The 12,840-nt window shown below is 36.9% G+C and overlaps 1 protein-coding gene across 2 annotated transcripts in view; it reads right to left on the bottom strand.

Moving 5' to 3' along the window:
• The window catches only part of itga3.S (integrin subunit alpha 3 S homeolog), a 30,436-nt gene extending 23,000 nt beyond the window's left edge, over window positions 1-7,436 (bottom strand). The window contains exon 1 of one of the 2 annotated variants that reach the window (XM_018238054.2): window positions 7,172-7,436. In XM_018238054.2, coding sequence (XP_018093543.1) covers window positions 7,172-7,347 — 176 coding nt within the window. In that variant the 5' untranslated portion in view covers window positions 7,348-7,436. The remainder of the gene's footprint in view (window positions 1-7,171) is intronic. The other variant, XM_018238051.2, reaches the window with a different exon arrangement.
• Between the last annotated feature and the right edge of the window lie 5,404 nt (window positions 7,437-12,840).

Raw genomic sequence — 12,840 nt, 5'->3', positions numbered from 1 at the left:
TGCAGCCAGGCATCCTGAGCTCTACAGACACCCGGGAGGGGCAGGAGGCAAAATAGGTGCACAGCTCGGCTTGTAAGCACACCATGGGCAACTCATAGCAGCTTTACACTTCAATAATATACAGGCATGAGACCTGATATCCAAAACTGGAGTTTTCCGGATTAGGGATCTTGCCATCATTTGGATCTCCATACCTTAAAGGGTTGTTCACCCTTAAATGAATTGTTAGTATGATATAGAGAGGGATATTCTGAGACAATTTGCTGTTGGTCTTCATTTTTTTTTTTTTTATTATTTGTGGTTTTTGAGTTGTGATTCAGCAGCTCTCCCGATTGCAATTTCAGCCATCTGATTGCTAGGGTCCAAATTCCCCTAGCAACCATGCACTGATTTGAATAGGAATTTGACTGGAATATGAATAGGAGAGGCTTGAATAGAAATAAAAAGTAACAATAACAATAAATGTGTAGCCTTACAGAGCATTTGTTTTTTAGATGGGGTCACTGACCCCCCCACCCCAAGTGACTGTTTTATTATTACACAGAAAAAGGAAATCATTTTTAAAGATTTGGATAATTTGGATAATTCAGAGCTTTCTGGATAATGGGTTTCTGGATAAGGGATCCCATGCCTGTATGAACTCTTAATCTATTGTACCCTCTTGTCGTTACAACCTACCTCCTTTCTTATGGAAAGTACAGGTATGGGACCTGTTATCCAGAATGCTTGGGACCTGGGTCCTTCTGGGTAACAGATCTTTACATAATTTAGATCTTCATACCTTAAGTCTACTAGAAAATCATGTAAACATTAAATAAACCCAATGGGCTGGTTTTGCTTCCAATAAGGATTAATTATATCTTAGTTGGGATCACGTACAAGCGACTGTTTTATTATTACACAGAAAAAGGAAATTATTTTAAAAAAATTTGGATAGTTTGGATAAAATAGAGTCTATGGTAGACGGCCTCTCCGTAACTCAGATCCCTGTGGATAACAGGTTTCTGGATAAAGGATGCCATGCCTGACATCAGTCAGGACCCAATCAAGGGCCTTTGCTCTTATATTTACCCCTTACCCATAATAACCCCTCTCCCTTGGCCACTTCCCTAGTGCTGTGATTTAATGGATCATCGCTCTTTACAATGACCTGTCAGGGGAAAGAACAAGTAAAGGCTACGTTACTCAATAAAGGTTCTGTGCAAAATACCAACAAACAATAATTAAACGGCTAGAAAATGATCCGCTGCTCCTGGAGACACGACGAGGGGCTGCAGTGGGGATATGTAACAGCTTAGAGGGTTAGTTCACCTTTAGACAAACCTTTAGCATGATACAGACAGTGATATTCTGAAACAATTTGCAATTGGTCTTCATTTTTCTTGTTATTTAGCCTTTTATTCGGCAGTTTGGTATTTCAGTCTCCATCAGGTTGCTAGGGTCCTCTTCTTCCTAGCAACCAGATAGAGGTTCCAGTGAGAGCCTGGAATAAGTATAGGATTGGGACTGAATAGGAAAAATAAGTAATAAAACATAACAATAACCATAAAGCAATGGTTTTATTGCTGCTGGGGTCAGTGACCCCCCTGGAAGCTGGAAAGAGGAAAGGGAATAACTCAAAAAATAAAGACTAAATAACGAAGACCAATTGCAAAGGCACTAGGAATAGGATATTCTAGAACAGACTAAATGTTTTAACTGATTACTGATGCGGCAATGGATATTTCACATTAAAGTCTATGGGGCTGTTCACACTATGGGGATGAAAGTATTCCATAAAGTTGTATAATGCTGCAGACGGAATGCATCCAGCCAATCAGGACTCATGTTTGACATTCCTCAAGGAAACTGTCAGGTCACATGACTGCAACGTGATTAAGACTTTACCACAGGAGCAGGTTTATTGTCTTTTCCTTGAATTGAACCAGACTCTGTTTATTTTGCAGAAAATCCCTCATTTTGTAGCAATAGTCTGTACAGTGAGGTCCCTAGAGATCTGCACAACACCAGCTCCTCTCCTGCGTCAGATCATTTGTAGGGATTGTAAAAAGGATTTATTCTGAGCCTGTTCCAAAAGAATTAAAGGGGACATCCACCCCAAAAAAAAAAAAGGGATTTTATACAGAGGGAAGGAAAACGGGACTCTAAGCGACTTTCTAACATTCTCTTCTTAAAGTTATTTCTAAGTGAAATTGCAAATGATATAAATGGGCGTTTGTCTTTGTTCTGCTCTCTATTAGTTCTGACTCCAGAAACAAAATAGCAGAAGGCTACACAAACAATGTTCAACATCAGTGAAACATGGCAATTAATGTTTAAAGGAAAGTTCCTGGGGCAGAGAATGAAGGTAGAGAATAAAGGTAGAGAATAAAGATAGAAAATAAAGATAGAGAATAAAGATAGAGAATAAAGATAGAGAATAAAGATAGAGAATAAAGATAGAGAATGAAGGCAGAAAATAAAGATAGAGAATAAAGATAGAGAATAAAGATAGAGAATAAAGATAGAGAATAAAGATAGAGAATAAAGATAGAGAATAAAGATAGAGAATAAAGATAGAGAATAAAGATAGAGAATAAAGATAGAGAATGAAGGCAGAAAATAAAGATAGAGAATGCAGATAGAGAATAAAGATAGAGAATAAAGATAGTGAATAAAGATAGAGAATAAAGATAGAGAATAAAGATAGAGAATAAAAGCAGAGAATGAAGACAGAGAATGAAGGCAGAGAATAAAGATAGAGAATAAAAGCAGAGAATGAAGATAGAGAATGAAGGCAGAGAATAAAGATAGAGAATAAAAGCAGAGAATGAAGATAGAGAATGAAGGCAGAGAAGATAGAGAATATAGATAGAGAATAAAGATAGAGAATAAAGATAGAGAATAAAGATAGAGAATAAAGATAGTGAATAAAGATAGTGAATAAAGATAGAGAATAAAGATAGAGAATAAAAGCAGAGAATGAAGATAGAGAATGAAGGCAGAGAATAAAGATAGAGAATAAAAGCAGAGAATGAAGATAGAGAATAAAGATAGAGAATAAAAGCAGAGAATGAAGATAGAGAATGAAGGCAGAGAATGAAGAAGAATTCAGCCCCTGGGTAACAATGTTCTGCTTTGGGGAGAAGGAGGAGGAATTGAATCCCCCGGGGTGTGAGTGCAGAGAGGTGAAGGCACAGGGAGAGGCAAGTGTTAATGAGTGGAATGTGAGTCAGGAAGCTGGAGGCAAGTGCAGGCACCTCTGTGTGTGACACACCTTTGCTCCCCGGCCATATTGGTACAGGCAGACACTGTTACACACGGCCCACGTGTCTATTCACAATCATTTAACACTCACACACCTGAGAACTCTGCTCCCTAAACGGCAAATATACTCTTATTTTCAGCTAAAGGGGTGGTTCACCTTTAAGTTCACTTGTAGTATGTTATAGGCTAATTCTGAGCAACTTTTCAATTGGCCTTCACTTTTTATCTTGTATAGTTTTTTTAATTACTTGTCTGACTCTTTTCAGCTTTCAAATGGGGGAGTCAGTGACCCCATCTAAAAAACAAATACTCTGTAAGGCTACACATTTATTGTTATTGCTACTTTTTATTTCTATTCAGGCCTCTCCTATTCATATTCCAGTCTCTTATTCAAATCATTGCATGGTTGCTAGGGGAATTTGGGCACTAGCAACCAGATGGCTGAAATTGCAAACAGGAGAGCTGCTGAATAAAAAGCTAAATAACTCAAAAACTACAAATAATAAAACATGAAAACCAATTGCAAATTGTATCAGAATATCCCTCTCTACATCATACAAACAGTAAATTTAAAGGTGAACAACCCCTTTTAAGGGTAAATTACATTTTACAGTTGGCTGTGTATCATTTATAATTCGCCCTAAATGAAAATCTAGTTGCTAAGGCAAGAAATACCCAGCAACAAGGACAGACATATATCTTCTGAGGTCTAGATGGTTATTTTTGTACAATCTTTCTACTCAGATCTTCTCCTACTCCTCATTTAGACTATTTTATTGCACTGCCTGATTGCTATGGTCTTTGCGACCCTAGCAACCATCGTTTGCACGACGCGCGACAGAGGGTGCAGTTAAAATTCAACGAGGAATAAAAAAAAAAAAAAAAAAAAAGAAGACCAACTGTAAATTATCTTTGTATACAAGTCCTACTAAAAGTGAATTAATTAACCCCTTAGGTTAAACCTTATCTCTAGGCACATTCTGACAATGTATTAATAAGTGCAGGAGCTGCCTCGCTGCTTGTCTATAGATCCAAATGCGGGGGGGTTGCTGCTGACATAGTCACATGTCATAAATTATAGGGTAATAAAATTCGGTGGCTTTGTCTTCCAAAATCTTCCCACCCCAGACTCAAGCAGAAATATGGCGACTGCAGCTTTAATGCTGGGATGATATGATCCATTTACAGAACAAAATTCTATTAGTGAGAGAAAGTGTTATTGCCTTTAATCTGCTAAAAGCCGCCCTTCCGCCTCACGGCACTTAGTGGGATTACGCGACTCGCTGCACCCAGGAAGCAACTGGACCTCAGACCATTTCCTGGGTGCCCTTTCCTGCTGCTGCTCCAAGTAGGAGGCGGATGTAGTATGGTGCGGGGAGATTAGAGAGCACATAGCACCCTAGGGTGCAAGCTGGCACCGAGAGCTTGGCATGCTGGGAAAAGCCTGAATTGGAGCAATACAACTTTCATGACCCTATTAAACTAAATGCAGAAACCTTCTGATCACATGACTCTGCAACTGCCACATTAACCAGAGCAGGGCTGCACTAAACATTGCACCACCCAGTCTGCTCCTTCAGCTATGGCACATTCCCAGGGTTATATAGGACATGTCTATAATAGGTCTCTATATTACAGGTCTATAATAGGTCTCTATATTACAGGTCTATAATAGGGCTCTATATTACAGGTCTATAATAGGTCTCTATATTACAGGTCTATAATAGGTCTCTATATTACAGGTCTATAATATGTATCTATATCACAGGTCTATAATAGGTCTCTATATTACAGGTCTAGAATAGGTCTCTATATTACAGGTCTAGAATATGTCTCTATATTACAGGTCTAGAATAGGTCTCTATATTACAGGTCTAGAATAGGTCTCTATATTACAGGTCTAGAATATGTCTCTATATTACAGGTCTAGAATAGGTCTCTATATTACAGGTCTAGAATAGGTCTCTATATTACAGGTCTAGAATAGGTCTCTATATTAAAGGTCTATAATATGTCTCTATATTACAGGTCTATAATAGGTCTCTATATTAGAGGTCTAGAATAGGTCTCTATATTACAGGTCTAGAATATGTCTCTATATTACAGGTCTATAATAGGTCTCTATATTACAGGTCTATATTATGTCTCTATATTACAGGTCTATATTGGGTCTCTAGATTACAGGTCTAGAATAGGTCTCTATATTACAGGTCTAGAATAGGTCTCTATATTACAGGTCTAGAATAGGTCTCTATATTACAGGTCTATATTATATCTCTATATTACAGGTCTATATTATGTCTCTATATTACAGGTCTAGAATAGGTCTCTATATTACAGGTCTATAATAGGTCTCTATATTACAGGTCTATATTATATCTCTATATTACAGGTCTAGAATAAGTCTCTATATTACAGGTCTATAATATGTATCTATATTACAGGTCTAGAATAGGTCTCTATATTACTGGTCTAGAATAGGTCTCTATATTACAGGTCTAGAATAAGTCTCTATATTACAGGTCTATAATATGTCTCTATATTACAGGTCTATAATATGTCTCTATATAACAGGTCTATATTATGTCTCTATATTACAGGTCTATATTGTGTCTCTATATTACAGGTCTATAATATGTCTCTATATAACAGGTTTATATTATGTCTCTATATTACAGGTGCCCCCCATACTCACTGCTGCACAAACAACTGTGTGTGTCAATGTATCAGTGAAGTCACAATGTGCACTAATATTTACACACCCCACCCTGAGGCCACAGAAACACTTTCTTATCTGCAGGTGTGATGAACAAAAGGGGGGGAGGGAGGCGGGAGCTGCCATAGATCTGCCTCTCGTTATTAACCCCTCCAGTGCCAGAGAGATGCACAATATCAGTCTCCCTTTGATTCATCATTTCAATGATCCCAACACTTGTTTCCCGTGCTGAGCTTGTGACACGTGATATCTCTGTGATTAGAATAAATCTCTACTCTGGGAGTGACAAGACTGAGATTATTATTATTAGTAAATATCGGCTCGTTGGGAGTCAACTGACTGGATCTTTGTTCCCCCCCCCATAGGTTTGGTCATTTGCCCCCTGTGCTGACAATCAGATTATAATGTAATGGCCCCATGTGGTCTGAATCCAACTGGATATTCTGAGCTGCCGGAGATGAGATGTGCAACTGTCACACTGGCCCTATATGGGCTAATCGACTGTCAGCTGCATCTGCAGGGGCCCAAACTGGCACTTTGTACTGCTGTGTGTATGTGTATGGCCAACTGTTTGCCCAGGGGTCTAACTACAGAGGAAACAGGAGGTATAGGGGCCCCATGAGGCCCTAATAAATGATATGTTGGGGGCCCTAAAATGAATTTGACACAACCCACTGTGTGTCAGACACAAACCCATTGTTGTAACCGAGTCCCATTTACTTCTGCACAAAGTACAGAGACATTATCTCTCCTATTAAACCCCAGGGACATTACTCACCCCTCCCCAGAGACCCCCCAGCATCATTACATTACTCCTGCACCCCCCCCACTTATTAACCCCTTGTGATCAGGATGGGAAGGGAAGTGGTGGGAAGGAATGAGCAGGAATTGGGAAGGAATGGGAAGGGATAAGAAGGAATGGGAAGTGATGGGAAGTGATGGGAAAGAATGGAATGACAGGGGAATGGATTGGCTTTTCCTGGCAATAATATTCTATTTAATTCAATGTCAGTTGTGTGAGTCAGTGACTGTCAGTTTATGGAGTTCAGTGTCAATGTCTGATCAATAGAATCACTGGCTCATTAACTGCTGCACTGCTGGATATTGATATAATAGAGAGAAGTGTATAATAGAGTCAGACAGTAGTAGTATTACAGTGTATAGATATATATAGAGAGAGATAGAGGGTCAGACAGTAGTAGTACTTACAGGTATCGCTGTTGGTCCAGACTCTGCCGGTGAAGTGAAACAGAGAAACCAAATAAGCCCCCGGGGACTCCGGCCTCTTTCAGGACTGGGAACCGAGTGTCCACGTTAAATCCAGAGCCGGAGGGGCAGAGACTGAGGAGGGAGAGGAGGAGCGCGGGGAACCCGGGGATGAACATTCCGATCGTCTCTGCAGCTCCGGGTCTGACTGAGTCTCCCGAGTCCCCAGTGTCTCCTGAGTCTCCGCTAGTCCCGCCCACATGCCCCGCCCCTCTCACTCACCTGCCCCGCCCCCTCTCACTTTTCTTCCGGTGACTTTTCCCATTAGACCCGGTACAAATCTCTGACTCCGACTTCTTAAAGGGGCCGCGCCTCCCTCACCTGCCGGAGACCGAGCTGCGACCCCTCCCGACCCCCCTGCGCTCCCACCAACCCCTGAGCAGCAAATCCAGAGTCAGGGAGTCAGGGAGGCGTCTGCTAATGTAATGACTTATCTTAAATACAAGATACAATTGTAACAATTTAAGATAAGCAAAATATACAATTGTAATTGTATTTTTGCTTATTTTAAATTGTTACAATTGTTTATTTGCTTATCTTAAATTGTTACAATTGTATTTGTTCTTATCTTAAGTTGTTATAATTGTATCTTTGCTTATCTTAAATAGTTACAATTGTTTCTTTGCTTATCTTAAATAGTTACAATTGTATCTTTGCTTATCTTAAATAGTTACAATTGTTTATTTGCTTCTCTTAATTGTTAAATTCTTACACTTGTATCTTTGCTTAACCTAAATAGTTACAATTGTTTCTTTGCATTTCTTAGTTACAATTGCGTCTTTGGTTATCTTAAATTGTTACAATTATATATTTGCTTATCTTAAATTGTTACAATTGTATCTTTGCTAATCTTATTTTGTTACAAATTGATTGAAGTGCAGCTGCTGAGTGTTTTGGGCTCTGCAAAAAAAGCCTCTTATTTTAATTAAGTTTTAGAAATGTTGTATCTTTTTCTGGCTGTTCAGTGCAGGAGATCAAAGAGGAAGTTGGGACATTTCAGTAACAAACCCGGGACTGCAGGTTGAGCTGTCAAAATCGGGACTGTCCCGCAGAAAACAGGACAGTTGGGCGGTGTGTATGATCCCACCTATAAGAGCTGCAGCTTTCAGTGGCAAAAATTCAGTGGGAGCAGGGGGCCCGCCAGGGGTTCAGGTGTCCGCGTATCAGCCAAAAAGATTATTTCTGTAGGGGTTGAAGGGCCCCAGCTGCCCGACCTGCACCCACTCCCGGGCCACCCAGGAGCCCATAGACCAAAGGAAAAGAAGACACTGAGATTCTGCTCAGGGGCCCCAGGAGTGTAAAGGGCCCGGTGGGCTCCTGACTGATGAGTAATTTCAATATATATTTACCTAATTGAAATTTCTCAGGGCTCCTGAAATACAGTGAATCTCCAGGGTGACACTAATGCAGGGGGTCCCCAATCTTTTTACTTGTGAGTCACATTCAGATGTAAAAAGAGTTGGGGAGCAACACAAACATGAGAAAAGTCCCTGGAGTGTCAAATAGAGTCCTGGAGCGGGTCTGGTACCTGCGGGTTGCTGGTAAAAGCTCCGGGTGCGGGTTTAGACGCGGGTCTGCGGTTCTGCGGGTTTGCAGGTCGCGGGTCTTCTCAATAGAGATTTTTACTCCTTTTTTCTGATCACGCCTACTTCTGATGATGTCACTTCCAGTTTACATGTCAGCACTTCCTGATTCTTGATGGTGAGCGGGTCGTGGGTAGGGTTGCCACCTGGCCGGTATTTTACAGGCCTGGCCGGTAAAAATGTTGACTGATCATAGGGATGTTATTAATAAGGAATAAAGATAAATATATAGGAAGGTCAGTTATCCCAATGTTATTAATAGGGAATAAAGATAAATATATAGGAAGGTCAGTTATCCCAATGTTATTAATAGGGAATAAAGATAAATATATAGGAAGGTCAGTGATCCCAATGTTATTAATAGGGAATAAAGATAAATATATAGGAAGGTCAGTGATCCCAATGTTATTAATAGGGAATAAAGATAAATATATAGGAAGGTCAGTGATCCCAATGTTATTAATAGGGAATAAAGATAAATCTATAGGAAGGTCAGTGATCCCAATGTTATTAATAGGGAATAAAGATAAATATATAGGAAGGTCAGTGATCCCAATGTTATTAATAGGGAATAAAGATAAATATATAGGAAGGCCAGTGATTCCAATGTTATTAATAGGGAATAAAGATAAATATATAGGAAGGTCAGTGATCCCAATGTTATTAATAGGGAATAAAGATAAATATATAGGAAGGTCAGTGATCCCAATGTTATTAATAGGGAATAAAGATAAATATATAGGAAGGTCAGTGATCCCAATGTTATTAATAGGGAATAAAGATAAATATATAGGAAGGTCAGTGATCCCAATGTTATTAATAGGGAATAAAGATAAATATATAGGAAGGTCAGTGATCCCAATGTTATTAATAGGGAATAAAGATAAATATATAGGAAGGTCAGTGATCCCAATGTTATTAATAGGGAATAAAGATAAATATATAGGAAGGTCAGTGATCCCAATGTTATTAATAGGGAATAAAGATAAATATATAGGAAGGTCAGTGATCCCAATGTTATTAATAGGGAATAAAGATAAATATATAGGAAGGTCAGTGATCCCAATGTTATTAATAGGGAATAAAGATAAATATATAGGAAGGTCAGTGATCCCAATGTTATTAATAGGGAATAAAGATAAATATATAGGAAGGTCAGTGATCCCAATGTTATTAATAGGGAATAAAGATAAATATATAGGAAGGTCAGTGATCCCAATGTTATTAATAGGGAATAAAGATAAATATATAGGAAGGTCCAGTGATCCCAATGTTATTAATAGGGAATAAAGATAAATATATAGGAAGGTCAGTGATCCCAATGTTATTAATAGGGAATAAAGATAAATATATAGGAAGGTCAGTGATCCCAATGTTATTAATAGGGAATAAAGATAAATATATAGGAAGGTCAGTGATCCCAATGTTATTAATAGGGAATAAAGATAAATATATAGGAAGGTCAGTGATCCCAATGTTATTAATAGGGAATAAAGATAAATATATAGGAAGGTCAGTGATTCCCAATGTTATTAATAGGGAATAAAGATAAATATATAGGAAGGTCAGTGATCCCAATGTTATTAATAGGGAATAAAGATAAATATAAAGGAAGGTCAGTGATCCCAATGTTATTAATAGGGAATAAAGATAAATATATAGGAAGGTCAGTGATCCCAATGTTATTAATAGGGAATAAAGATAAATATATAGGAAGGTCAGTGATCCCAATGTTATTAATAGGGAATAAAGATAAATATATAGGAAGGTCAGTGATCCCAATGTTATTAATAGGGAATAAAGATAAATATATAGGAAGGTCAGTGATCCCAATGTTATTAATAGGGAATAAAGATAAATATATAGGAAGGGTCAGTGATCCCAATGTTATTAATAGGGAATAAAGATAAATATATAGGAAGGTCAGTGATCCCAATGTTATTAATAGGGAATAAAGAATAAATATATAGGAAGGTCAGTGATCCCAATGTTATTAATAGGGAATAAGATAAATATATAGGAAGGTCAGTGATCCCAATGTTATTAATAGGGAATAAAGATAAATATATAGGAAGGTCAGTGATCCCAATGTTATTAATAGGGAATAAGATAAATATATAGGAAGGTCAGTGATCCCAATGTTATTAATAGGGAATAAAGATAAAGTGATCCCAATGTATAATAGGGAATAAAGATAAATATAAGGAAGGTCAGTGATCCCAATGTTATTAATAGGGAATAAAGATAAATATATAGGAAGGTCAGTGATCCCAATGTTATTAATAGGGAATAAAGATAAATATATAGGAAGGTCAGTGATCCAATGTTATTAATAGGAATAAAGATAAATATATAGGAAGGTCAGTGATCCCAATGTTATTAATAGGGAATAAAGATAAATATATAGGAAGGTCAGTGATCCCAATGTTATTAATAGGGAATAAAGATAAATATAAGGAAGGTCAGTGATCCCAATGTTATTAATAGGGAATAAAGATAAATATAAAGGAAGGTCAGTGATCCCAATTTATTAATAGGGAATAAAGATAAATATATAGGAAGGTCAGTGATCCCAATGTTATTAATAGGGAATAAAGATAAATATATAGGAAGGTCAGTGATCCCAATGTTATTAATAGGGAATAAAGATAAATATATAGGAAGGTCAGTGATTCCAATGTTATTAATAGGGAATAAAGATAAATATATAGGAAGGTCAGTTATCCCAATGTTATTAATAGGGAATAAAGATAAATATAAAGGAAGGTCAGTGATTCCAATGTTATTAATAGGGAATAAAGATAAATATAAAGGAAGGTCAGTGATCCCAATGTTATTAATAGGGAATAAAGATAAATATATAGGAAGGCCAGTGATCCCAATGTTATTAATAGGGAATAAAGATAAATATATAGGAAGGTCAGTGATCCCAGTGTTATTAATAGGGAATAAAGATAAATATATAGGAAGGTCAGTGATCCCAATGTTATTAATAGGGAATAAAGATAAATATATAGGAAGGTCAGTGATCCCAATGTTATTAATAGGGAATAAAGATAAATATATAGGAAGGTCAGTGATCCCAATGTTATTAATAGGGAATAAAGATAAATATATAGGAAGGTCAGTGATCCCAATGTTATTAATAGGGAATAAAGATAAATATATAGGAAGGTCAGTGATTCCAATGTTATTAATAGGGAATAAAGATAAATATATAGGAAGGTCAGTGATCCCAGTGTTATTAATAGGGAATAAAGATAAATATATGGAAGGTCGGTGATCCCAATGTTATTAATAGGGAATAAAGATAAATATATGGAAGGTCGGTGATCCAATGTTATTAATAGGGAATAAAGATAAATATATAGGAAAGGTCAGTGATTCCAATGTTATTAATAGGGAATAAAGATAAATATATAGGAAGGTCAGTGATTCCAATGTTAATAATAGGAAATAAAGATAAATATATAGGAAGGTCAGTGATTCCAATGTTATTAATAGGGAATAAAGATAAATATATAGGAAGGTCAGTGATTCCAATGTTATTAATAGGGAATAAAGATAAATATATAGGAAGGTCAGTGATCCCAATGTTATTAATAGGGAATAAAGATAAATATATAGGAAGGTCAGTTATCCCAATGTTATTAATAGGGAATAAAGATAAATATAAAGGAAGGTCAGTGATTCCAATGTTATTAATAGGGAATAAAGATAAATATAAAGGAAGGTCAGTGATTCCAATGTTATTAATAGGGAATAAAGATAAATATATAGGAAGGTCAGTGATCCCAATGTTATTAATAGGGAATAAAGATAAATATATAGGAAGGTCAGTGATCCCAATGTTATTAATAGGGAATAAAGATAAATATATAGGAAGGTCAGTGATCCCAATGTTATTAATAGGGAATAAAGATAAATATATAGGAAGGTCAGTGATCCCAATGTTATTAATAGGGAATAAAGATAAATATATAGGAAGGTCAGTGATCCCAATGTTATTAATAGGGAATAAAGATAAAT

This window comes from Xenopus laevis, chromosome 9_10S (genome assembly GCF_017654675.1).
Source record: "Xenopus laevis strain J_2021 chromosome 9_10S, Xenopus_laevis_v10.1, whole genome shotgun sequence".
NCBI classification, from domain to species: Eukaryota; Metazoa; Chordata; class Amphibia; order Anura; family Pipidae; genus Xenopus; species Xenopus laevis.
Note: the sequence above shows the minus strand (reverse complement) of the source record. Positions and strands in the feature narration are given on the sequence as shown.